Here is a 25,713-nt window from a genome sequence, read left to right as displayed (position 1 = left end):
AACGTTTTCTCGTCCACTTTTAAATAAACGTACCCATTCACGGACAACTCCTTCACTCATAACTCTTGGTCCGTACACGGCACAAAGCTCACGATGAATAGCTGCTGCAGAATATCCTTTGGTTGTAAAAAACCTTATGACAGCACGCACTTCACATTAGGCGGGGTTTTCTATTGCAGCACACATTTCAAACTGCCACAAAAACTAAACTAGCGCAGGTACGACGTTCACTCGACCACAGCTTGATGCCGACTGACCTGTTGAGTGCGTGAACGCACAGATGGCGTCGCTACTCCCCCCACAACCCGCACTGTGACCAATTGGAGGTTACTTTCTGAACCGCCCTCGTAGGTTGTATGTGTGTCCGACGTGAAAAATTTTTTCGTTACTAATGATGGTCGTACATTTAATGTTGACACAGCCTTAAACTAGAAATATTGCAAATTATGGTAATACAGTGAACTAAGAAACATGGAATAGGATGAAAATTCCAGAGCCATGAAAATTCATTCCATTGGGGTGTGTGTGTGTGTGTGTGTGTGTGTGTGTGTGTGTGTGTGTGTGTTTTTGTCACTTACGGTTTCTTTTTACAAAAAGAAATTAAAGGTCCATAAACTGGATTTCGTGTTAATATCGTGTACTTGATCTGTTCTGTTCATAGCTCACACATTTATATATGGTAGATGATTGGAGAATGCTGCGTTATTACAACATGGGAATTTTACTTAACTTTATTTTGTGAAACTGAGCACACTTAAAAAAAACCTCACACACATTTATATCAGACTGAAGAAGTTTGATCTCATTGCTTTAACTGCTTGGAAGATGGTGTTCAAAACAAAATTGTAGTCAGTCTGGATATTTTCTGATGTGTTGATGTTAGCATGATCACATTATATGTTGTTTTCAGTGGTACTTGTCTCAAATTTGTCTGCGACAATGGTACTTGAAGAATCTTTTCTTTCCTGATGGCTTCTTGCACGTGAAATTTCATTAACATTTTAAGACAAAAATAAACTTACTTTTTTTTTTACACAATAAAAGGTGTCCACCTTTTGTCATAGGACATGGAGTTTGCCTTTCAAGGGAACTGTACCTACTTGTGATCGACACTTTCATCCAAGTTAATGATATATGCAGGGCTTGGCCAGAAATGAAAGTGTTAGAAGATACCCAAGTGTTTATAAAAAAATAACAATTTTGGTGCGGCTCAGGTGAGGCATGAGCCAATTTTGTTAGCCTAGTTTCAAGGCGGCAGTTGGCCCAGCGGAAAGGGCACAGAACAGTAATCAGAGGGTCATGGTACAGAACCCATATGTGGAAATCATTTTTATTTTAAACTTTTAAGTTTCTTACAATGCAAATAAACCAAGTTATTGTTCAGCATATTGTATTTATTAATATTTTCATGAAATGCATGAAAAGGATCGGCAAAGAAAAATATGGGATTGCAAATTTGCAAAAAGGATTGCAATTAAAGTATACAGGACTTTGTATTCCATTAGCTTCATTTTAAGCTTTGAACAGTCTATGGCTGCTGAAAGTGAACAGTAGGTGACCAGTGCAGATAAAATTGGCCAGTGGGAACATGGCTACCTGTAGCTGCAGAACTCATTTACTCATTATCTCTCAACTGAGTTAGATGAATGTTTTGAAAATATTGTGAGAACACAATGAGACTGTTGTGAAAAATATATAGTCAAGCATGCGAGTTGATGGTGTAAGAGTTGTCGGAATAAGTTTGTTTGCAACGAGTGAACCCTCAGATTACTATTCTGTTACCTTGGGTCTGCTACGCCAACTGCTGCTAGGAAACTGTGCTAGTGTAAATGGCTGATTTCTTGCCTGGCCTGTGCCAAAAGTGCTATCTTTTTCTAAAGACTTGGCCATCTTGAGCTCACAATTATTACTTTCATTTCTGGCCAAGCCGTGCTGCACATATGGAATGTTTGCTGTTCTTTGTACTCGAGGATATTTGGCCAATTCTGGTAGGCATTTGTTATCTGATTGTTCTCTTCAAATTTTCTTGACAGAAAAGGCATTATTTTTATCATAAATTTAGGCAATGTTTGTGGGTTCTTGGCTACCTACTTCAGAAATTGTCATCTTGTAGGTTTGTCAGTCAGTTTCTGAAGAACATCTGAATTCAGAACACACTCTTTTGTCAAATGATCCTTTAATAGAACATGCTCTTCAAGTTTTTTATTTGTCAACTCCTTTTATATGCTTGTAAGACACAGCTTCTGGTATTTTTGGACAGATGGTGTCATCAGTCTTTCCATTACTAAGCATCATGGAGATAAGCAAAGATTAACATTTGAGTGGAATATATGACACATAAGTTAAACTTCCTGTAACAGGGGTGATGTTGCAGCAATTTATTTATTGGATAAAAAGCGTGAATTGTCGTTTCGTGTTGTTCAAATTTTCAATCTTCATTTTGTGAGAATCTTGCAAGTGGCATACGTGTAAAATGGTTGTGAGTAGTTAATTTCTGCCAATTCTTTTAATAGGAAGAACAATAATACTACAATGTTGCCTTTTTTTTATGAGCATTGGGCCATGATCAAAGACTTATTTCGGTCTGATTTTTCATCTTCAAATGCAGGAGACATAAAAGGCTAGAACATCTCAGAAAGCAGTTAAAAGCCGAGGAAATGGAACTGTTAATATATTTTCAGGTATCATTCAGTTTGTGAAATCATCAGACCGCTGCCTAAGATTACGTAGTTGCGCTGCCATTTGTTATGATGATTTATTTAGTACTTAGACCCACTACTTGTCTGATTTCAATCCTCCTCTTCTCTTAAAGCTGTTTTTGTTGTAGTTCCTGCATACACACGTGCAAGGGATTGTATGTACCCTGGCTGTGGCAAATGACTTTTGTAGGTTCTCCATGGTGTTCAAATATTTGTGTAGCTTTCTTGTAGGTTTAAGCACTATATCATACTGCGCCTTAAGAGTGTTCTGTTGATGTGATCTGTGACTGATTTTATGAGAAAGAGAACTTTCTAGTTCCCCCCCCCCCACTGTAATCTCCAGTTCTTTCAGGATGTAGTTGTCTGTTTGTCTGTTTGTTTGTTTGTTTGTTTGTCAGGGTAGCTGATCCTTCTGAAGTCAGTTCTTGTATTGTCAAGTTTGTCCTCCAAATACTGTGGCTCACAGATTCTTTTAGCCCAGTCTACCAGTGTTTCGATAACTTTTTGGGATGGTGGTAGAAGTTTTTGTGAAATTGTGCGTCCGTGTGAATATGCTTTCTTTGGACTTTACGTTGGTTTTCTAAGTATCTGTACACTCAAACAGTTCAGCTTAATGAGCTTTTATGAGAGTATAACTGCTTTCTGAGTTCATACGGCATCTGATGATATCTCCAGCATTATCAGAGAAATATGGTGTGGACCACAGCCTAATGCTAATGCCCATAAAACAAAATCACCAAACACTCAAATACAGCAGTGAAAGTGTGTATAACATACTACATTGTTTCAGGACACTGCTTATTTTTAAAGTTCACTCAGTGGGGGGTAAGTGTTCTTGAGCCTTGGTTGTCAATTGTCATATACTCTACAGGAATATAATTCTCTTTCTCTGCGAGGCCTGCTCATTTTATAAGAGGATATGAAAAACAGGGTTCGAACCTCTCTGTCACCACCCTCTCTCATTGTGACAATCTTTCTAAATAAATGGAAGATCACTTTGTCACTGAACCTCATCTTGGAGGTAAAAATGTAAATGTCTTGTCACTAGGGCCTCCTGTTAGGTATACTGTTCGCATGGTGCAAGTCTTTCGATTTGACGCCACTTTGGCGACTTGCACATCGATGGGGATGAAATTATGGTGATTAGTACAACACAACACCCAATCCCTGAGCGAACAAAATCTCCGACCCAGCCGGAAATTGAACCCGGACCCTTACGATTGACATTCTGTCGCGCTGACCACTCAGCTACCGGGGGCGAATATCTCGAAGGTGAAATGTTTATTTTCACCATTATGATGCAAAATTGAAGGCATCAGCCATAATAATCCGGTTTTAATTGCTGCCGAGCTGCAACTGTTACAGTATGAAATGTAACTGCTGTTGCGAAATCTTCCCCGCAGGTTGCTGTGATATTCAGTTGATGGCTTGCATGGACTGTTGATTTAAAAAAAGATATATTTTTAATGCACACTGCGCTGTTGTAACAAATAAACAATTTGCTTATACTGACAAATGAAAAATCTGTTCTTGCTATGTTGCCATTTTGTCAAGCCACCACACTTGCAATGCCATCTGGTGGGCACAATGCAAACTTAGTGAATTTACAGTTTTATTCGTGCATCAATAATATTCTTACATGCAATACTTCGGAAAATATAGAAATTTGAAAATGAATGACTCATAGTATGATTCAATCTTGATAAAACCATGATTTCTGAGAAACAGCTTTGCAACTTCACTTTGCAGGATTAGAACTTGAGCTTGGATCCTGGCCACTTTGCTACCAAGTAGGCTGTCTGAGCTTACTGCCCACATTGGCACAGAACCTAACCGTCTTTAAAAACTGCTCCTGTGTGTTGGGGCTTCAATTCAGTCAGAGGATGATGATGAGATGGCATAATTGGTAATGCACTGCTTGTGAAAGAGAAAGATCCAGCTTTGAATACTAATCTAGTGCATAGTTTAAAAAAAGTAAATGATCGTGTCAGATATTCTGTTAAGAATAAGAAAATTTTTTCTCAAAATTATAGAATTTAACAAATAGCTTATCCTGTGCATAAAGACGTTTAGTGTGACTGCATGTATCCTGAATCGTGTGATACCTGTCGGTGAATGATAAGATCCAGAATGTAATAGTCAGTTAGTCGTGATGTATGTCAGATATCGAAGTTATGTGGAACTCGTTGTTCTGCTTAACATTTGGCTCTTTATACATTAGTCTTGTGTGTCTCTAGCATGTACGGAACTTCAGTGATACTATTGCGATACTTAAGATGATCGGATGAAATGAATTATTGTTAGAGATCGCTGATAAACTGAATGTGCACGATTTTTCGTTTGCAGCAGCAGATATGATAACGGAAGTCAAACTTTTATTAGTTTCTCCTTTGACAGTCAGTCTCTCTAAGCCTCACAGGTACAACAGGAAACATATATTTTTTTCATATGTGAATTATATATTGCCTGTCGGTTATGAATGAAATATGAATGCTGTGCACAACTGTGCAAGAAAATTTTGTTTTGTTTTGACACACTTATAAAGTTGTTTTTCTTTCATTTTGGCTGTTCGAAATTGTATTCTGTGATTGAAAACATTTTGTAAGTTCCTCGTACAATCGCTGTGGATGAGAAATTGCTCATTTTGGTCTCGGTAATTCTATCTCTTTGAAATTAAATATGTGGTATGATACCATGTTAATGGTGTTGAAGTGAACTTTTTTAAGGCAGCTGGGGTTGCATTGTCTGTGTAGTTATGTCTTTAGCAACTCGTAATGAGGTACTAAAAGCTTTTTCATATAGCTTATGTTTCTTCAAATGGCAGTCTTGTTTCTGGTGGAAGTTATTTTGTAGTGCGTCATATGCTAGTACCAGTTCAAGTTATGGTCTATAGTTGGATCAACTTGTATTTGATTTTTGTGTGCGTGTGCCGTGAGAGAGGAGGGGGGGGGGGGGGGGGATAGGTACACAGCCTGTCTCAAAGCGCACATTCCCTTAACCATCCTCAGTTTTGTAAAATGTCTTTCAAAAAGCTGATATGTAGGTGCTGTACAGTAATATTTTTCCCAGGATTTAGGAACCTTCCCAGTAACAGGAATGATGGTCTGGTATGGTAAGCGTAGCTTGTAGTCAATCTTTCCCTTCCAGTCTTCTGTACCTTGAAGTGTTCGCATTGGAGACTAAACCTAAAACATAATGGTTCAAATGTAGCTGATAGTGTGGGAAGAGGACTTTGTAATTAATTTTTTTTTTATGCAAAATAGGCTTCAGAATCGTACAGCAACACTAATACTTTACTGCCAGTAAAATGAATAGAGTAAGCTGGAAACACTGGTAGATTTGTAATTGTAGAATAAATAATTAATGTTGCTGTTTGAAGGTGTAATTGGGTTGGTAGTGTAAAGGGAGTATAAAATGTATAACATCTGGAATTGCTGTTCGCTGGATGATTGGGGTTGTAACATTGATTTTCAAACACGCTACAGATATTGGTACTATGACAGCAAAACCTCTTTATTCTTCACGTCCATATATTTGCAGTCATCTTTCCCTTCAACGTGACAATGCCAGGATGCACATGAGCACAGTGACATCTGTAACAAGCAGACACATTGGTTTCACTGTCATCAGCTGTCCTGCAGACAGTTCCGTCTTGGCCTCGTCCACACTTCATGTGTTGCCAAAACTTAAAGAACACTTTCACTTTTTTTGATGGTGATGAAGTGATGCAAGCAGGGATGAGGTTGTGACTGTCAACAAGGAGAAACATTCTACAGTGACGGCATCAACAGTTGCAATACCTGATGATGATTTTGGACTGAATGGTTATTTTTCGGTTCCCAGCACCATGGTTGCTAGTCAAAATAAGTTGCGTAGAATCTACTGAAATTGTGACGGATGAAGTTGTGTTTTGTATTCAACTAAGATTACTTAATATCACATTACAATAGAATATGAACAAGGCAGGTATTAGTTCAGTAGGTGCAAATGTGTTTGATGTGTACATTGATTGTGCAGAGAGGATTGGGTGACCAAAGAGATGTGTTCTCCTGTATGAATTCTTTGTGACAGGACTACAAGTCTACTCATTGCAGTGGCAAAGCAGTTTATCACTAAGTATTGGCATTGTAGAAGCCAGATTTGGATTATGAATAGACTGGAAGTGCTTGAAATTTGACACTACATCAGAAGGATGGACAGAGAAAATACAGAATGAAAAGTGTGTGTGTGTGTGTGTGTGTGTGTGTGTGTGTGTGGTGTGTGTGTGTGAAAATTGGTCAACGCAGGGAGAGAGAGAGAGAGAGAGAGAGAGAGAGAGAGAGAGAGAGAGAGAGAGGATAATGGCATCTATAGATGAAAAAAATCTTCTCAACATTGGAAGAGAAAAATAGTAGACAAAGTTTGTCAGAGAACTCAGACCTACAAAAAAATTGTAGTCTTTGTTATTAGACATATTTCTAAATTGATTCTCACACATCCCGCTAGGACGATATAGAATGGTGGCGACATATTGTCATTAACTCCAGAAGGCACTAATACAGATGGGAAGCCATCTTGATCAGTATCATCTAAAAACACAACTTATAACTCTCTGATGTTGGTCAAATCTGTGAAACAGGTTTACAACACCCATAAATGTGTCCCAGGCATCCTCATTACAACTGAGGTGAAGTAACCTGATAGACCGCATTGCATTGTCTTGCTGATAATACAGGTCACCTTTGGAATGCTGTAGGCCAACAAATGAATGTTTGTGATCAGATAGTTTTTCTGTACCATTTGCTGATGAGGTTATTAATGTATCAATTATAATGTTTAAGCCTGTATAACATGTCCTCGCACCAAATGTCATCTTCTTGCAATTTGTCATTTTAGCAGATGTGTTGCCTCAACTGGTTTTGCACTTACTTACATCCTGCTGTCAACTTGTACAAAGGTGTACTGTGAATTGTCTGTCCAGATCACCTTTTCAAAATGTTGTGTGTCCAATGGTGGTGCTCCTCTCTCTATTGCTAAATTGCGAGCCTGGTTCATGGTGCACGGTCCCAGTTGCAGTTTGTTTAATGGTTTCCAGGGGCAACAAAAATTTTGATTTTTTTCAGTATTTCATATAATGACTGACCGAATTTAAAGTTCTGTCATAATCTACTCGTTAAGAGATATAATTTTATGTGAAAGGTTTAATACAATGTCACATATGAACATTGGAAGCTGTGTGTTATATAAAAAAAAAAAAAAAACTTTGACATCAGGTGTGAATTTACCTGCAAAATTATATCATTGTATGACATTGGAGGTGTGTGAAAACTATCTTTGGTTTTAAATGGATGGCAAATTGCCCAGATTATATGTATCCAGTGTTCCCTAATAAGAGCATTTAGTGGATTCCATTAATCTTGAACCATAATTTCAACTCTTTTGTAAACTTTTCTCACTTCAAATATTTAACACACTTGCTAATTTGTAATGCAATCAGAAGTTTGAAGCGGTTTTGTACATGAGAGTTAAATTTTTTTAAGAATAGGGTGTGGCCGTTTACTAGTGCCCCTGTGTCCTTTGTTGTGCTGTGGGCAGAGACACATGAGTTAAGTGCTAGCTTTTGTACCCCATAGTTAGACAGGGCTCTCAGTGGCATGACTGCTCACATGTTGCATTGGAATGGGGAGTGATTTGCTGTACTGTGGTCAATTTTCGTCTGTGGCAGTGACCGTAGTGGCAGCAAAGTTTATCTATTCGAAATATGCATGTTACACCCATGACATTAGTATGTGAAAAGCCCAATGTCTTGGATGTACTCGGTTGTTATGCATATGGGCTGTCTGATGCTTCCTAGTGATAAGACACTGAACTATTCTATTTACCTTAACAACATGACCAGTCTTTCTCCAACACAGCACATATATTTTCTAATTTAATTGTGGTAAAACAATATTCAGTAGACTATTATTGCTGTTGGTTCATGTCAGATTGTTGGTCAGTGAGGAGAGACTGCAGAGATTATAGTTGCCTGCTGAAGAGTAGCTTAAAAATTTCATCTTTATGGTACGATTCAGTTTAAATTTTTTATGTACTCATTACTGTTTTTTCCATTGTTGCATAAAAACTTTTGTGTGTATTAATTGAAGGCTTCATAATAAATCTGTAAAGTACATGCAACAGTTTTTCTCTCATTCATCTGCCATGTTTGTAAATAGGGATAGATACCAAAGATATTTACATAAGAGAAAATAAGTGTTTTATGTGAGGTGTAGAACATCCTGTGGTTGTTACCAACTTGACCTGCATGCATTGATACATCAGTACTCAAAGTAAGAAATATATTTTTTGCACCATTACTCCACAAGAGACTCACCTGTTATCTGTATTAAGATCCAAATTGTTTTGGTGCTGCACTGTTAGGTTTAAGAAATAATTTTGGATTTTAAAAGGTCTCCTGTTAACTGCAGGTTTGTATTTAGTTAAGGCACCACTACTGGGAGCTACATTGTGCGATTTCATAATGATACTATATGATTAACGAATAATCCTATTCAGTGCAAACTTTCCTGACATGACGTAATCAAAGAGGCTGATGTGGGAAAACAAAGTTACTACTTATAGCCTGTGTTTCTTACCTCAACTGATACCTTTACTATGCAATTCAAGGGCTTATTGTATAAACATTGCTGACTGGAGGTGAATTTTGACATTTGTTTCGAAATTGAACTCTGTTCAGGACTCGACTCAATTGTCTAAAACTAAAATTGGATCAACTGGAGGTGGTTCATCATTGATCTAAACTAGCACAAAACATCCTTGACAATTGCTAAAATTTACTATTGATGCTGTTATCTCACTTCGAATGCAGACATTCATGGGCAGATTTTCGTCCCTTTGTTGTATGTGGTGCCTTGTGCACATTTTAATATGCTTTAATTAAGCTAGCATCTGGGATTGCTTGAACTTTTGACGAAAACTATCGGTAATGATTCCTAAATGTCTGTTCACTTTTTTCAACCAGGGGATTCTATGGGGATAAGAGAACAGTCAATAGTGCTTACATCACCAGGTCAACGAACTGCTGGTGTATGGTAAAATAACACTGGGTTTTCTCACGTCATTTTTGCCCATGGGCATTTCAATTCTTTCTTCAGTGAGGCAGTGTAGGCTGATACCATGTGCACAGCTATGCGAGCTGTTGCTACATCTGTTTTAAGTGAATTGGCAGCCACCACCTAAAAGCTTCCCGTGGTGTAAAATCATAATGTTAAAAGTAGCATGTACATGGGAGTCAGTGGCTGGATTCTTCTGCTTGTTTTTGGCAGATACTTTCTCAGTGTTCTGTGCTGTCAACCTTAGTTACAACTAATAATCAGTAAATCATCAGCTTAAATCATTTTTCATTTAATTCCAAAAAATAGGTTTGTCCTTTGTCATTGTCAGTAGACACATTGGACGAAAGGAAACAGTATAATTCACACTATGTAGGTACACAGAATGCTGCCCACTACAGTGGTGCAGGCCATTTGGAAAATGAAAATTAGAGGGGTTTTAAAACAGTGTGTTGTTACAATAATCTTTATGATTAGCCCAATAGAGATACTAGTACCAAATGGAGAGAAAAAAAATAAAATTCCAGGAACTGACCTAGGTTTGAACCTGTGACCCCCTGCACTGTAAGCTAGATGGCAACCTATAAGCTACTGAAACTCCACCACGAGCAATCTCTGAAACACATTGTTAAAGAACTTGCTTTGTACTTACTTATGCATCATTTATCAGTGTTGGCATAGTAGTCATGGAAGCTTATGCACATTTTCGGTAGTTAAAAAAAATTAAAACACATTGTGTAGTTACTGCTATTAGAGCTGAGAGTGTATTTAAGAGATGGTGTCAAAATGCACATACTTCACTGTTCATGGCAGATGTTTCGAATTTTCCTTTCTTACTATGCCACTGAGTGTCTGTCAAATTATGAGATGTCTCAAAGTATTGTTATGGGTTCAACTATTGTCTGCATTTATAATATAAATAGCTGATAATTTCCTTTACGTAACCTTAAGATTGAAAAATACATTTTGAGGTTCAGCAGTGTAGGAGTGGTGTAGTGACACTTACATGTTTATAACAATTTCTTTGTTATTTCATTTGTACCTGCACAAAATAAAATGGTTTTGCGATGTGACTGCATCTGAACTGACGATTACATTCTGAACCCAACTTCGATCCACGAATTTTTGCCAAAGTTGGTCCTATTTTACAGTGATACAATCCGCAAATGATCAGAGATCATTTTCTGTGTTAATCTAAGGTAAAATGCTTTATATAGTCGGTCCTAAGTAATGTGCCTCTGTTGGCCAACAAATTAGTTCTACCTCATAGTTTCCTGTGTGGAGGATTGACAGTGCTGCAACTTAATCGCATTTGATGGATATCACTCCCTAATGAAGGTAACATTGGACATTCTGTGAAGTTACCTATCAATTCTGGTGATAGTATCAATACAGCAAGCATTACAGTCTCGCAGGTGATACATGTCCCCATCCAGTGACATGAACATTAGAGCACCGTGCTGAGGTAGAGGCATTACAAAAACTGAGTTTGGCTCCTTGAGGCCTACATGGAGCAGTCCGGCTTCAGTTGGAGAACATGCAGGTCCATTACTGAAGATTACGTGTTTCCAGACTTAGTTTTAGTTATACCTGGTAAATACTTAATAATATTTTGTGGTATTTATAAATAACATCCTGTCATGAGGCCATTCACAAAGACAGTGATGTCCTTCAGCTACTGCTTAATAGTGTCACATGATCCCATGGAAATGGTATTAGGTTGGAACTACATGGTACTACCTCCCATGAGATTCCAACAAACACAGCTTCTTTGTCTTATTGCAAAATGCCACAAACAGCTACACTGCCGTTTGTGAAAAGTGCAACACCAAGAAGCAATTACCCGAGTAGTGCCACCCTTGAAGAAAGTGGCAACGGGTGTGGAAGCAATACGTGATAAATTTTGCTTGAGATGGGGTACACGTAGGCCGAGCAGAGCCGGCTCGTGTCGGTCCAACAGGGTCGGTGTTGCACGTAGTGTAGTCAGTACAGAGCTGCACACAAGGTGGAAACAATACAATGAGTGCCAGTATGTCTCGCCGATGTCAAAGGGAGCCATATCGGCATGTGAGAGAGTTCAAACGGGGCAGATTTTTCGGTCTCTGAGAAACGGGGTTGTCATACCGTGACATTTCGGCTCGCACAGGCGTGCTGCTACGACATTGATGTGTGTGTGGAAGCAGTGGATAAAGGAAGGTTGTAGACAGCAGAGAGCGGGAACTGTACCACGGAACATGGCCACAGCACGGGATGACTGTCATCTTGTCCGCATGGCCATTACGGACCATACAGCGTCATCCACAGTGTTGGCTTGTCGCTGGAGTACTGCAACAGGTGTGAACTTGTCTGTATAGACAGTTTGTTGCCATCTGCTGCAGGTTGGACTGGTTGCACACATGCCATTATGTTGGCTTCCATTGTCCAGAAGCAACAAGCTCCTCTGACTGCAATGGGCACATGAACACTTCACGAGGGCGCTGAGTGGCAACATGTAATTTTTTCGGATGAGTCCCAATTCAACATGTCCTTTACTGATGGGCGCATACATGTCTGGTGGTACCGTGGCGAGCGCAACCTGGAGGGCTGCATTGTGGAGCAGCATAGTGGACAAACACCAGGTGTGATGTTTTGGGACGCCATTGGTTACAACAACCAATCTCGCCTTGTACGTTTTGCAGGCACTATGAGCATCAACCGGTACTCCTTCTTCAGGCATCTCCACAGGCCACATTTCTACAGGACAGTGCCCGGCTAAATATTGCGAAGAATGTACAGGCCATCTTCGAAAAGTGACAAGTAACATTGCTTCCCTGGTGTGCGCGTTTGCCAGACATGTCACCATTCGAAAATGTCTGGGATGTGGTTGGTCAGTACCTGACACGTCACTGTCCTCCAGTAACTGGTGTCACAGATTAGTGGACTCGGATACAAACTGCATGAAGTGAAATCCCCCCAGTAACATATTCAGAACCTTATTGATTCAATGCCACGGCCTATTGCAGTTTTAATTTCAGTGCATGGTGGCCACACAACATATTGAAAAGCAAGGCTCAAAGGACATGTACAGATTTGAAAGGGTAATCATTTGTTACTCGTCATGTACCTAACCTGTGTTATTAATAAATTGAATTCATGTGTTTCCTTCTTGGTGTTGCAATTTCCACAAATGGTGGTGTATCTGGGATCCTACAGTTATACACTTCCCTGCAACACTCTTATCCACATCTGTGATATGAGGTGGCATGTTAGGCCCCCAATTCCCAACTCTTGGAAGCACCACAATCCTAGTCCTGACATTACATCTTTGCATGGCCGTATTTAGTTGTGAAGAGCTGTTGTTTCTTAACATGTCTACACAAAACACTGTCACAGCCAGTTATACATGCAGAAACTTGTCAAGTGGAATGTACTGACTTGTGAAAATTTCCAAACAAGCTACATGACCTGAAATAGTTGATTGGAGGCTACCTGAGGAATATATAATATAGAATGCCACACACATCATGTAAGTTCTTATCATAGTACACTCTTTGATGTGATAGTATGTCTGCAAAACCCGCATGTTAAGGCTTAGTGAGGCCTCAGTTTTCTATAGTAGTTTCACCTAATCAATACATTAATGAAGGCTAAAGGATTCATTCCAAAGTTCACTCTGTGGTCTTTATAGTCCTGCTTTCCATGTTGGCATTTGACAGCGAGCATTTTGAATTGCTCCTGCCACAAATACGTCAATGGAAGTCTGGTGTTGTTGGCTCCCACTGTTTTTCCACTTCCAGTGTGCAAAGTATTGTATCTGCAAGTTCTCATCTAACAAGGTGGGGTCAACAGAGATGAGAGGGATTTTTTGAAGCCAGGTCTCAGGTACCACTCTACATCTATTGAACTTAGTTTGCGGGTGATCGCCAAAAAAGAATTTCAGTGTCTTGTGTTCGACTAGACCCTTGACAGTATCACTAATTTCAAAACAGTTGTTGGTTCGGTTCGAGTCTTGGCACATTCCGTCGATCCCACCCCCACCCTCCATCCTCATGATCGTTATTTTAATTCTGTTATTAAATAAAAGTTGTTCATAACTAATGCTGTGATGCATCATTTCAGTTATCTGAACTTATCTGATTTCAGTTTGTACTTACATTTTCTTTCTTTTTTTTCACCCCGTTTGTGTCCATGTGATTTGAATTATTTTTATGTATGGTAATGGTTTTTCCTTTGCATTTTATATTTTCATTCATGTTATTGCAGAGGTAAACATTACTCATTTTTCTTCACTTTAATTTTATTTACAAAACCTTTTGTTGAAATCTTCATACGTGTTATTTCATCCTTGGTGAAAGAATTCCTTTTAAATGTTTATATAATGATAACCATCCAAAAGGATGAAAATCGAGTATTGAAAAATAAATTTTGACAATATTGTACAGGCAGTGTAAATAGATTACATTGTCTTTTGTTTTCAACCAATCTTTTTAAGTATTATAATAGATAAATAAAAATGAGAATGGGCGAAAATCCCAAATAGTCTCCAGCCTTAGCTCTAATAAAGATTAAGAACAGATTTTTGATATGCATAGAGGTGCTAAAGGAATTTATACAGTACGTGAGTGTTGTATTATTCCTGCAATTTTTGTGGGAGGCAAGAGACTTAGTGATTTACTACCCTTGCGGAGGGTGGAGCAATGTGGCGGCTGCCTGCAGACAGTATATAACACAATAATGCCACAGCATCATGCCTTCAATGTTTAATGGCAGCCGATTTGAATTAGATTATAAAGTGAATACATCCCCATTTAAAAAGGAGTGGAATCATTGTTTCTCAGGAGATTTGGAACTCTGGCACCTGGGCACCATATTTTTATGCTGATACTAAGCTATGACAACACATCTATACAGTAGTTAAATAAAGTATCTTGATGAACAGCCATGTCTCATGTGTCTGTTGCTTTTTGTCTGCAAAATAACTGAAACACTTTTGTCACGAATACTGTGCTTTCATTCGTCCTTGATTTTGGTAATTTATTTGTAGTTACACCAGTTAATGTCCCCATGGAATGTGCAAGTTACAGTCATAATGATTGACCATATTACATTAGCTATGTGTGATTGATATTGTTTTTGTTTTTCTGAATATTCAGACGTGCAGCAGTTTTCATACTGTTAGATGCCCACTTCAAATTTGATGGTTGTAGTCTTCCTTTCCTTCTTCGTGTAATTTGATTTGTGGCCATCTACACTCATGCCCATAAATTAAGGATAATGCTGATACATAGTGAAACAACACTCTGGTGGGCAGTTTTCTGGTTTAAATCACCTCGGGGTATGACCATGCGGTGAATTTGTCCTGAGGTCGTCGCACAGTGGTGCTAGCAGCAGTCCACATACGCAGAGGTGTGTTGGTGCATGCCAGAGTATGGTGCAGCGAGTAAGTGTGCAGACGTTTTCAGATGTGTTAATGGTGACTGTGTGTTGAAAATGGCTGAAAAACACACATTGATGGCATTATGAGAGGTAGAATACTAGGGGGACTGGAGGCTGGTCAAAAACAGTAGTTCGTAGCACGGACCCTCTGTGTGCCACAAAGTGTGATCTCAAGAGTATGGGAATGATTATAGCAGACAGGAAATGTGTCCAGGTGCTACAGTACAGGATGTCCACAGTGTACAACACCACAAGAGAACCGATATCTCACTATCAGTGCCTGCAGACGGCCATGGAGTACTGCAGGTAGCCTTACTCGGAACCTTACTGCAGCCAGTAGAACAGTTGTCTCCAGACACACAGTCTACATGCGACTGAACTGACATGGTTTATTTGCCCGGAGACATGCAAGGTGCATTCCACTGACCCCTGGTCACAGGAGAGCCCGTAAATCCTGGTGTCAAGAACACAGTTACATGGTCATTGGAACAGTGGTCGCAGGTTATGTTAATGGACGAGTCCAGGTATAGTCCGAACAGTGATTCTCAACGGGTTTTCATCTGGCTTGAACCAGGAACCAAATACCCCTTAATGTCCTTGAAAGGGACCTGTATAGAGGTCGTGGTTTGATGGTGTGGGGTGGGATTACGATTGGTGCACGTACACCCCTACACGTCTTTGACAGAGGAACTGTAACAGGTCAGGGGTATTGGGACGTCATTTTGCACCAGTATGTCTGCCTTTTCAGGGGTGCAGTGGGTGCCACCCTCCTCCTGATTGATGATAATGCATGGCCCCACTGGGCTGCCATTGTGGAGGAGTACCTTGAAACAGAAGGCATTGGGCGAATGGAGTGGCCTGCCTGTTCTCCAGACCTAAACCGCATAGAGCACGTCTGGGATTCTCTCGGTCCACGTATCGCTGCGTGTCTTCAAACCCCTACGACACTTCAGGAGCTCTGACAGGCACTGGTGCAAGAATGGGAGGCTATACCCCAGCAGCTGCTCGACCACCTGATTCAGAGTATGCCAACCCGTTGTGCAGCCTTTGTACTTGTGCATGGTGATCATATCCGTTATTGATGTCGGGGTACATGCTCAGGAAACAGTGGCATTTTGTAGCACATGTGTTTTGGAACGGTTTTCTCAACTTATCACCAATGCCCTGGACTTAAAAGATCTGTGTCGTGTATGTTCCCTATTTGTCAATGCTATTAGCGCCAGTTTTGTGTAGCGCTACATTGTGTGGCACCACCTTCTGCAATTATTCTTAATTTAAGACCATGAGTGTAGATCATAATGTTAATCATCAAACAGTTTTCTGTGATTTGTTCAGTCCTTATTTCATAACACTTTCTCTTTTCCAATCTTTGCATTAGAAAAGCCAACAAATAAGACACTGAAATGGGGACATTTTTGATTACTCTCATAAGTGATCATCCTCATAGCAATGGTAAGACAAGTCCAACCTTTTCAGCAGTGACAGGAATGTTACATCTGTTATGTGTTTAATAGTTGCTGCAGCACGTTTCTATTTGGTTATAATTCTCCTTTTCTTTTGCAGCCACGCATTGATCCGCTACAGCTTCTCCGCTGCCTCAGTGTTCTGTTGTCACCTGATGGAGGAATAAAAAGTCACGAGGAAGTCCAGAGACTTGCTAGGTGAGTTGTACAACATTAATACTTTGCAGTCATCATAAAATTGCTGTATTTTGTAGGTGAACAGTTTACTGCTCTCAAATTGCTGATTTAGAAATTTGTTTTTTGTTTTTTGTCCATCTCTTTTCATAGCAAAAAATGATCTTTGGAATCCAAATGCAATAAGTTCAGCTTTTAATAGATTTGCTCGTATCACAAACCAATTATTGATCTTAATGGCGATAAATTATCTGAAAATGTTAAAGAAGAGGATACTGTCAGTGAGAGCCACTTTCAAAGAAGGATATGTTAATAAACTCCTTCAGACCAAATTTCTGTGGGATTCATTGTTGCTTATGAATTGTAGATTCATAATAGCTTCTGAGGGCAGACCATAATCCAGACAACAGTTTGTGAAAATATTTAGCAGAAAGTGATGTTTCCTCAATGGAACTTTGTCAGATTGTATTACTCTTAATGCATTCGAACCAAAAGTATAATGTGTCATTATTAATGAAAAGTAACTGTGCTTATCAAAGAAGAAAGAGGTTTCCTATAGCAGTTGCTGTGCACTAAGTTTAGTAAATTGTACATTTACTTGTTACCAAATGCATCACATTTGACCTGTGGTGATTTTCTCATACCCTTCAGCTTCAAAAGTTCTTTATGGAAACCATTTCCATTGCAAGCTTAGAATTTATCTGTAAATTTTTACTGAATAATGTAAACATTTGCCTTGCTGAGGTGTCCTCTCTGTATGCAATAGCGAGAACATATCAGCTATTTCTTCAATTCATGTTGCATTTGTGGGTTTTATATAAGGAAGTGGCATGCCAAATTTATAAGGAAGTTTCTTTTCTCATTACATGAGATAATTTATGAAGTAAGATAAGATAAAGTGAGGAGGTTGAAAACCTGAAGTCTTGAAATGATTTGAATCACATTGGTTTCATGAAGCTTATCTGCACTAGCTGCTCTATTGAATTATATTAAACCAAGTTGTCAAATTATGACAATGAGGTGAGAGGTCTTGTTTCAAAAGTAGGAATATGTTAGCATAAGACAGAGAGATTGAAGGAAGGATGATAAATCAGTTGTGCAGAGAACTACCTCTTCATTGACAACAGAAAGGGAACAAGCAATATTGCTACTGAAGTATTGGTAGTGGAAGTAAGGTTACAGTATTAAAAGATGCAGATAAGTTAATTAGTAGTTATGAACCATGTATTTAAGGTAGATTTTCTCCCTTTTGCTACTACTGAAACAAGAATTTCTGCTGGAAATTGTCTTGTGTTTACTAATGACTTAGTTTGGTTACTCACATGGCTTATTGTTCTGACTGGGTGTGTGTATCAGTGAAGCTTACTTCAAACCTATGTAATGCACACCATTTTCAACCTTTGGCCCCAAAGACTGTTAAAAACCTGTATGAAATTGGAAATTGGCACACACATTCATGTTAGAAAGTCCTACTGAGGTATAAAGGAATAGTCGATTTGGTAATGAGGGAAGTGAAGGAAGTATTAGGAGGAGATCATTATTACTTAATTACTTTGGTTTGAAGACACACACCACTACAAGCTTGTTACTTCATCAAGGTGGCCTCTGTAGACCCTTTAGTAGCCATTCAGATTGATTTATATTGGGCTGTAAATATTCGTAATAGTTATATAATCAACAGTCTGAAAAGTTAGACTCGTGGTATGTAATGGCTGATAGACTTGGTCTTCTGTTGCACATCCCTTTTTTTGGGATGTTATGGATGTTGGTAAGGGGTAGTCACAGGGAGGGTGGATCTTCCGGTCATATTGCTAGATGCTATTAATCACAGTTGATGGCAAGTTCATATTGACAGTACTGTACTTCTCCTACTCTTATAAGCTCTTACATTGTGACTTGATCATAAGGCAGTCAAAATTCCGGTTCTATTTCGTAAAGTTGTCTGGAATTACATTTAGACTTTTGTGTATTACTCTAACTTTCTGTTGTGTCCTCTGATCTCCTTAGAGGCTCTGAAGCTCCAGTTGAACTATAACCACTAAGGGAATAGGCAGTGGGTAATTTAAATATTGTTAATCTTTCCCTTTAATGTCAATCTCAAAGGAGGTTCAGTTTTTAAAAGTAAATCAGAATTTTTACTGGATCGAGCCATTTCCTCTCATCCAATTTTTAGTTCCGTTGTTTTGCCCCTACATGTACCGTATTTACTCGAGTCTAAGCCGCAATTTTTTTTTTCCCCCAGTTTTTGTAATCCAAAAAAACTGCCTGCGGCTTAGAATCAAGTGCAAAGTAAGCGGAAGTTCTGAAAAATGTTGGTAGGTGCCGCCGCAACTAACTTCCGACGTCGAATATATGTAGCGCTACACAGGCGTGATTTGCAGGCACAACAATAAATACTGGCGCCAATACCTCTGCGTCAGTTAAAAAAAAAAAGAGGTGGTGGGTGGGGGTGGAGAGGGGGGGGGGGGGGAGAAGATGAGAAGCTTAAACGCATGTACACAGACTGGCTTTCGAAAAGCAACAGACAGCTGACACCAACAGGACGTGTAAAACGTGAAAGTTTGTCGCAAGTGTGCCAATGGATTTATGATGCATGGAAGTGTGTTCCAAATCAGAGTGTGCGACAAGCATTTAAAAAAGGTTCGATATCCAATGCTTTAGATGGTACGGAGGATGATGCTCTGTATGACGAAATGAGCAACAGAGAATCAGGTGATAGTGATTCAGAATCATGACTGATATTTTAAACATTTCGTATAATATGTATTACAAACCGAATAAAATTTTGTTTTAAATTTCAGCGTTTAATTTCTAACTTATTTTCATTCTTATGTTATAAGTGTTGCTACTCTGCAATGCACAGGATAGAAAAGCGTGGAGAGCTGCATCAAACCAGTCTACGGACTGAAGACAACCGCACACTCTGCATTTGAGGTCATCACTAAAAATCTACTACGAAAATCTGACTGGCAAGACTGTTTGGGATGTATGTCAATATGTCCAACTCTATGTTCTGAATTTTTTCCTACCTGTGACAAGAGATCGTTGCTAATAGGAACTTTCATGAATCGTGAATACCATGTATTCTTTTGTGTTTGCTGCTATCTCATTTAAATCTTGTCTGCCTAATAACCGAAACTAGAGTGAGACAACAGCAAACTCGGGAGAATATACATATCATCTCATGTTTATATTTGTATTATTCTTATGTTGAATAGTGATACGGTCGGAAATGAAGCACGGCAACTGACTAGATTTTTAAATCTAAGATGACTCTAATTTCTGTGCAGAATGTAATGTACTAAACAGGCGTCTGCAAATATTTTCATACGGAGAAAAATTTTCGCTATACTCTCGTTCAGAACATTTTCTATCGTATGCAGTCCATTATTTGGTTTTTGTTGATCATTATCAAAGAAAGCAGCAGTGTAAGTAACAACAAATAGCAGTCTCTTGCCATTGTTTCACTAATGATACAATTCCTCTCTCTCTTTTATTGTAAGCGGCAGTAGTGCTCTCAAAAGCAAGGCATGCCGTGAACGGCAACAGGTCGTAAACACTCATTACCAGAATGAGATAAATAATGCATCACACAGTACAATAATGCATTTTCAGCTTCGAGTGATGTAAACACCTACAGCAAAGAGAATGGCACTTATCAGATCAAAGCAAAATAAGCAATTAATTCAAACCAGACGAAGCACGTGAAAAAGGAAGGGTACCCGGACGGAGTGCCTGAAACATAGCAATGGCTACCTGGTAAAGCTTAACTGCTTATGTTAAGACTCAAACCAAACTACTTGTAGCTGTATCTTCATCCATTCGACCTAAATTGTGTCTCATGTTACAATGGACCAACTTTATTTCGATTTGGAGGTGTGGCCTAAAACTTTTCTCTCACCTTGAATTTCAAGTCTCAAAATTCAGGTGCAGCTTAGATTCGGGAAAATTTTTTTCCTTGATTAGAGAGTCTCAATTTTCAGATGCGGCTTAGATTCAAGTGCAGCTTAGATTCGAGTAAATACGATAATCCACACCCTACATCTTCCACAATATGTTAAATTTCTTCAGATCTCTGCATGACTACAGTTTTCACTCTGCTGCTCCAACCTGCACAAAGTTACTGATTCCTGGATGCAAACTAACCTGTTGCTTCTTGTCATAACCATATACTTCCTCCCCACTTATTCTTTCAAATACCAACCAATTGTATACAAAGTGTCCATTTGGTAGTCAACAGCATCCTGAGTGCCATGTTACAAATGCCTCTGGTTATCTTCTTTTCCAGATTTCCCATGGCACAGGTCTCATTCCCTTACAAAGGTGTTCACGAGAAATGTGTTCAGGAATTTCTTTTTTAAATTCTTGTCAGTTTTCAGTATCAGTGAAATGTTGTGATACATTCATTATTTATTCATTTAAAAATAGTGGGAATAGTGTGTTCTGACACTGGTTGCAAAAATGGTTTCCTGGCATTTAAATTTCCTTCTGGTTACTTTCTTTATATAAATTGTAAACATAGTCAGAGAAATGCTTGTTCTAACATTAAGAGTGAGTCATCAGTGGCATGCTCTTCAGTTTCTCCCCAAATCATTGCCCAGTGATGATGTTAGGTTATAGGTTGAGTGAGCACAAGAATGAGTTCTGGAGAATGGAGCTGTTGTGGCCCTAAAACTAGTCTCAAGGAAAGAAATATGTCATCCCAGACTACATCAGCCTACTGTGTTAAAATTTCTTTCCTTGTATGGTAATCTATCACTGATCATTCTCTTTTGTTGTCCTCTGTTTTGTTTCTGCCGTTCAATATGTTTCTTTCCTTATGTGGCTGATTCTTACTCAGTTTGTCTGGTACTGAAATCTTATTTCAGCTGCTTACTTTTGTGTCATTTTCAACTAATTCAGTAAATAAAATAAAAACAGTAAAGTGTAGCTGTGGGGCTGCTATTTCCAGAAAAATTAAAATATGTATCTCTGAAGTAAAATATTGTGAACAGCTGCAGTTTATCAAGCTAATGTTTATATTAAGTCTTGGCTAAAAAGAATTTTACTGCATATTTCTTGATGTAGTAAAAGCAGTTATCAGTACAAATAAATTTTTTACCAAGACTGTGTCTACAAGTTTCAGTTGTTTAAAAATAGAGCTATTAAAAGGAGAAAGTGAAACACAATTTAGACCTATATACTAGTTTTACCAGAGGTACATCAGTTTGCAGTGAAGAAACTTACTTGCAGGGAATTCCTACAAACTGCTCGCACCAGATGAACATTTTTTAACTACTGAACCTAATTTTTAGAATAATTTGTGGTAGAAAATGTTATAACATGAGAAATATGTGCTCTCTAGAGCTTTATATGGTAGTAAAACTTAGTAACAGGTTGCAAGAAAACTTAGTAACAGGTTGCAAGAAAACTTAGTAACAGGTTGCAAGAAAACTTTTACACAAACATAGTTTGGTAGTTGTGGACTAAGATAAACTTCATTTCACTTTCTAAGGCCCACCGTTTATTGTACTGTATTGCAATCTGTTCACACTAGTGGCCATAATTTTCACCACCACAATGACCTGGAAATGTGTTGATGCTCAGATTTTGTCAGTAAAGTACTTTATTATTTATAATGTTTATGTAATGAGAAGTAAAAAGAATTTTGAGGAACAGACTATGCATTCAGTTGATAGTGTTGTCAATAGTGGAAGGACACTATGTCCTAATGGATGAAGGTTGTTGTTGTCGTCTTATCTGCCTCAGACCTATGTCCAACACTTTTACAGATGACTTGTTCTCACAACATGTAGTTCCTCTCATCTTCAGCTGTGAGTGGCCTCTTCTTCCTGTTTAATGTTCCCCAACTTATCCCTTTCTCGTTCTTGAGCAAGAACTAAAAGTTCTTGAGCAAGAACTAAAAGTTCTTGAGCAAGAACTAAAAGTTCTTGAGCAAGAACTAAAAGTTCTTGAGCAAGAACTAAAAGTTCTTGAGCAAGAACTAAAAGTTCTTGAGCAAGAACTAAAAGTTCTTGAGCAAGAACTAAAAGTTCTTGCAGCAAGGACAGTGTGGTTTGTGCATGTCTGCTAGCAGTACTAAATATTTTGCCTCCTAGACGTAAGTAATAGCTAGCAATTATACCTCATAACAGTAGTTGTCTCAAATTTTCCTTTTGATATGTTTAGGAAATAGATCAATCACTTTCCTTTGAATTTCTAGTCGTATCTCGTGGCAGTGTCTTTAACCAGTGAGACTGAAGTTAGCTACCTCACATTTGGGTGACTAGAACCAGCATTCTCTCTCCATTTAGTTACTTTAACATGGTGCCTATACTCCTTCCCTCCCTCCCCCCCCTCCCCCCCCCTCCCCCCCCCTCCCTCACTCACCCCTCCCTCCCTCACCCCTTCCTCCCTCCCTGCTGTTCACACCATATATCCTTGTTCCCTTGGGTCAAAGTTCCTCAAAGAAAAACAGACCAATCATGAACTGTCTGAAGACGCGCCACACAGTGTAAAGTTCATTATGCAGGCAAACGTCATGAATGTTTGTTGGCAGTGACTATCCCCAAATGTGACGATTGTGTTCACTGACCCAGTGAGCATAAAGTGTGCATCAGCACTATGCAATGTTCCAAGGCCACACATTATGAACTTCAACCCTTGCAAGAAATGTAAGAGCAAAGTCTACTCGAGTGTCTCCTTCATGTTGCAAAAGTTGGTGAGTAATGCGAAATTTGCACGGATACCACTTTACAATTGTTAGTAGCATTTTTCAAACAGTGGACCATAGAATGTTCAGCTTTGGTGACACAGCTGTTGCACTGCCTGAAGATCACACATTGTATCCAGCATACTCAGTCATGGCAACAATACTTCTCCAACAATTTGTGGTACATTTGGCCATTGTCCTCTCCTACTAGAGATTCCCCAATTGCCAGTTATTTTGAATGTCAGTCATACTCTTACAACCACCGTGTGGAAAGAGGACCTCTCTGTATTCCTTTAATGTGTTGATGCTCTTGAAGAGCAGCAGCACTTTTGCTGTTATTTTGATAAAAACAGCTTTACGAGTAAAGCCCTGCTCACCTTGTGCAAACCCATGCGAATTGTCTGAAACTGTGATGCATATTGATGATGATATGTTTCAAGCATATGTTACTGTCCCAGTACCGATGCCTAACAGCAAGTCAAGACACTAGCACTATTAAAATACAAATCCTACAGTGCACAGTCTAAAGTCATTCCATACTGTAAATCGTTTTTCAGTCTATATTGGCTCAAGTAGTGAAAGTTTAATTATAACTAAATTATGGAAAATGGGTTGTGGTTTTGGGCATGAAAGGATTTAAGACAATTAATTCTAATGCCACATAACCTGTTGAATCATTTTTTATGCATTTTCATGTAGCCGATGGACACTCTTAGATAGCATTATACATCATTTTTCGTTTTTGTTGAGAATGTTGGAGATTTATTGAGTGGAAAGTATTTTCTCAATCTGTGGCTCATTATTATTCATTTAGAGAGAAAATTAAGACAAATCTTTTCTCTCAGGTGGTTTCTAATTGTTTTGAGAAGATATGTCAACTGTTACTACAGTAATAATGTTCAAAGTTTGGTGACCACTATTAAATTACACTGATTAGTCTCTATCCTAGGTAATTTCTATGGAAGTCAGTGTACTTTGTATTGGCAGCTGGTTGTTTTAGTTGTTCATTAATGGGGTTGTGGTTAGCAGTTACCTTAAACTCCCCCCTCCTGAAGTCTCTGTCGTGACCTACTTTCAACATCCATGTCTTGTTGGTGTATTTTAACTTCACACACACACACACACACACACACACAAATCTTGGTTTCTGATACATGGCATAAGTTTTTATACTCCTTTAATTCTGCGGTGTTTTTGTTTTACTTCAGATCCTATTTTGAATTCCTCGATATTGCAGAGTTGCAAGCTTTGTTCTATTACTTAACTTTTTTCCATTTTTATTAACCTTCTGCAAGAAATTATTCAGTCTTTTTCTTGCAAAATACTTGGCTTACTGTTACAATTATATTGTAGGGAAGGTTTTTTAACTGTGTTTGACATGGGAGTCTTCATGTTTATTTAATAATCCCCCCACCACCACCACCCTTCAACTCTCTCTCTCTCTCTCTCTCTCTCTCTCTCTCTCTCTCTCTCTCTCTCTCTCTCTCATAATATTTTTTCCAGTAATGTTTGACTGAGATTAGCTTGATTTAAGATGTTCAAAAAGTTCATAATATGAGATTTGTGGTTTTGAACATAGGGTGTATATGTCCTGGGACAACTGGGGGAAAACCGAGGAAATTTTTATAGTTCCGGGAATTTTCCATTGATTTGGTTTAGAGCTATTTTTTTGTAATTTTCTCTGGTAAGAACTGATGATATAACAAAGAATTTTACTTTTGCCTCTACTGCAGAATAATACTGCAGCAATAAAAAATAAGTGAAAAACACAAGAACAAAACCTTAGTTGCAAAGAAAATCCACCATCTACAAAAACAAAACACTCTGCACACACAAGTGTCTGCTGACAGCAAGATGCATTAAAAGGCTTTACGACAAAGGCTACGCGATATCGCAGTGGCTATACTTCGTAACAATAAACTGCTTTTGATATGTGTGATGTCACAAGAGTGTGCATTTCTAACAGGCTGCATGAAAATATTGCGAATGGTGGTTTGAGAAGCGTTAATTTCAAAGTAAATTTCCTTTTATGCTAGATGAATCGTGTTGTGTGAGAATGTGCAACAAATTTCTTAAGACTGAGCATTTGACCCTCTCAAAACTTAACACTTTGGGGACCAGCCTACTAGAAAAACTTAGTCCAGAAGACCAGCCATTTATGCCATTATTTAAAATTTTAC

At 38.7% G+C, this 25,713-nt stretch overlaps 1 protein-coding gene across 2 annotated transcripts in view; it reads left to right on the top strand.

The window, feature by feature from the left end:
- The window catches only part of LOC126262935 (titin), a 110,565-nt gene that overhangs the window by 18,980 nt on the left and 65,872 nt on the right, over nt 1–25,713 (top strand). For both annotated transcript variants that reach the window (XM_049959869.1, XM_049959870.1), the window contains one exon: nt 16,769–16,866. In XM_049959869.1, the coding sequence (XP_049815826.1) occupies nt 16,769–16,866 (98 nt within the window). The remainder of the gene's footprint in view (nt 1–16,768; nt 16,867–25,713) is intronic.

The sequence above is a fragment of the Schistocerca nitens genome, chromosome 6, assembly GCF_023898315.1.
Source record: "Schistocerca nitens isolate TAMUIC-IGC-003100 chromosome 6, iqSchNite1.1, whole genome shotgun sequence".
Lineage (NCBI taxonomy): Eukaryota > Metazoa > Arthropoda > Insecta > Orthoptera > Acrididae > Schistocerca > Schistocerca nitens.
The sequence above is the reverse complement of the archived record's forward strand: the minus strand, read 5'-3'. Positions and strand labels throughout refer to the sequence as shown.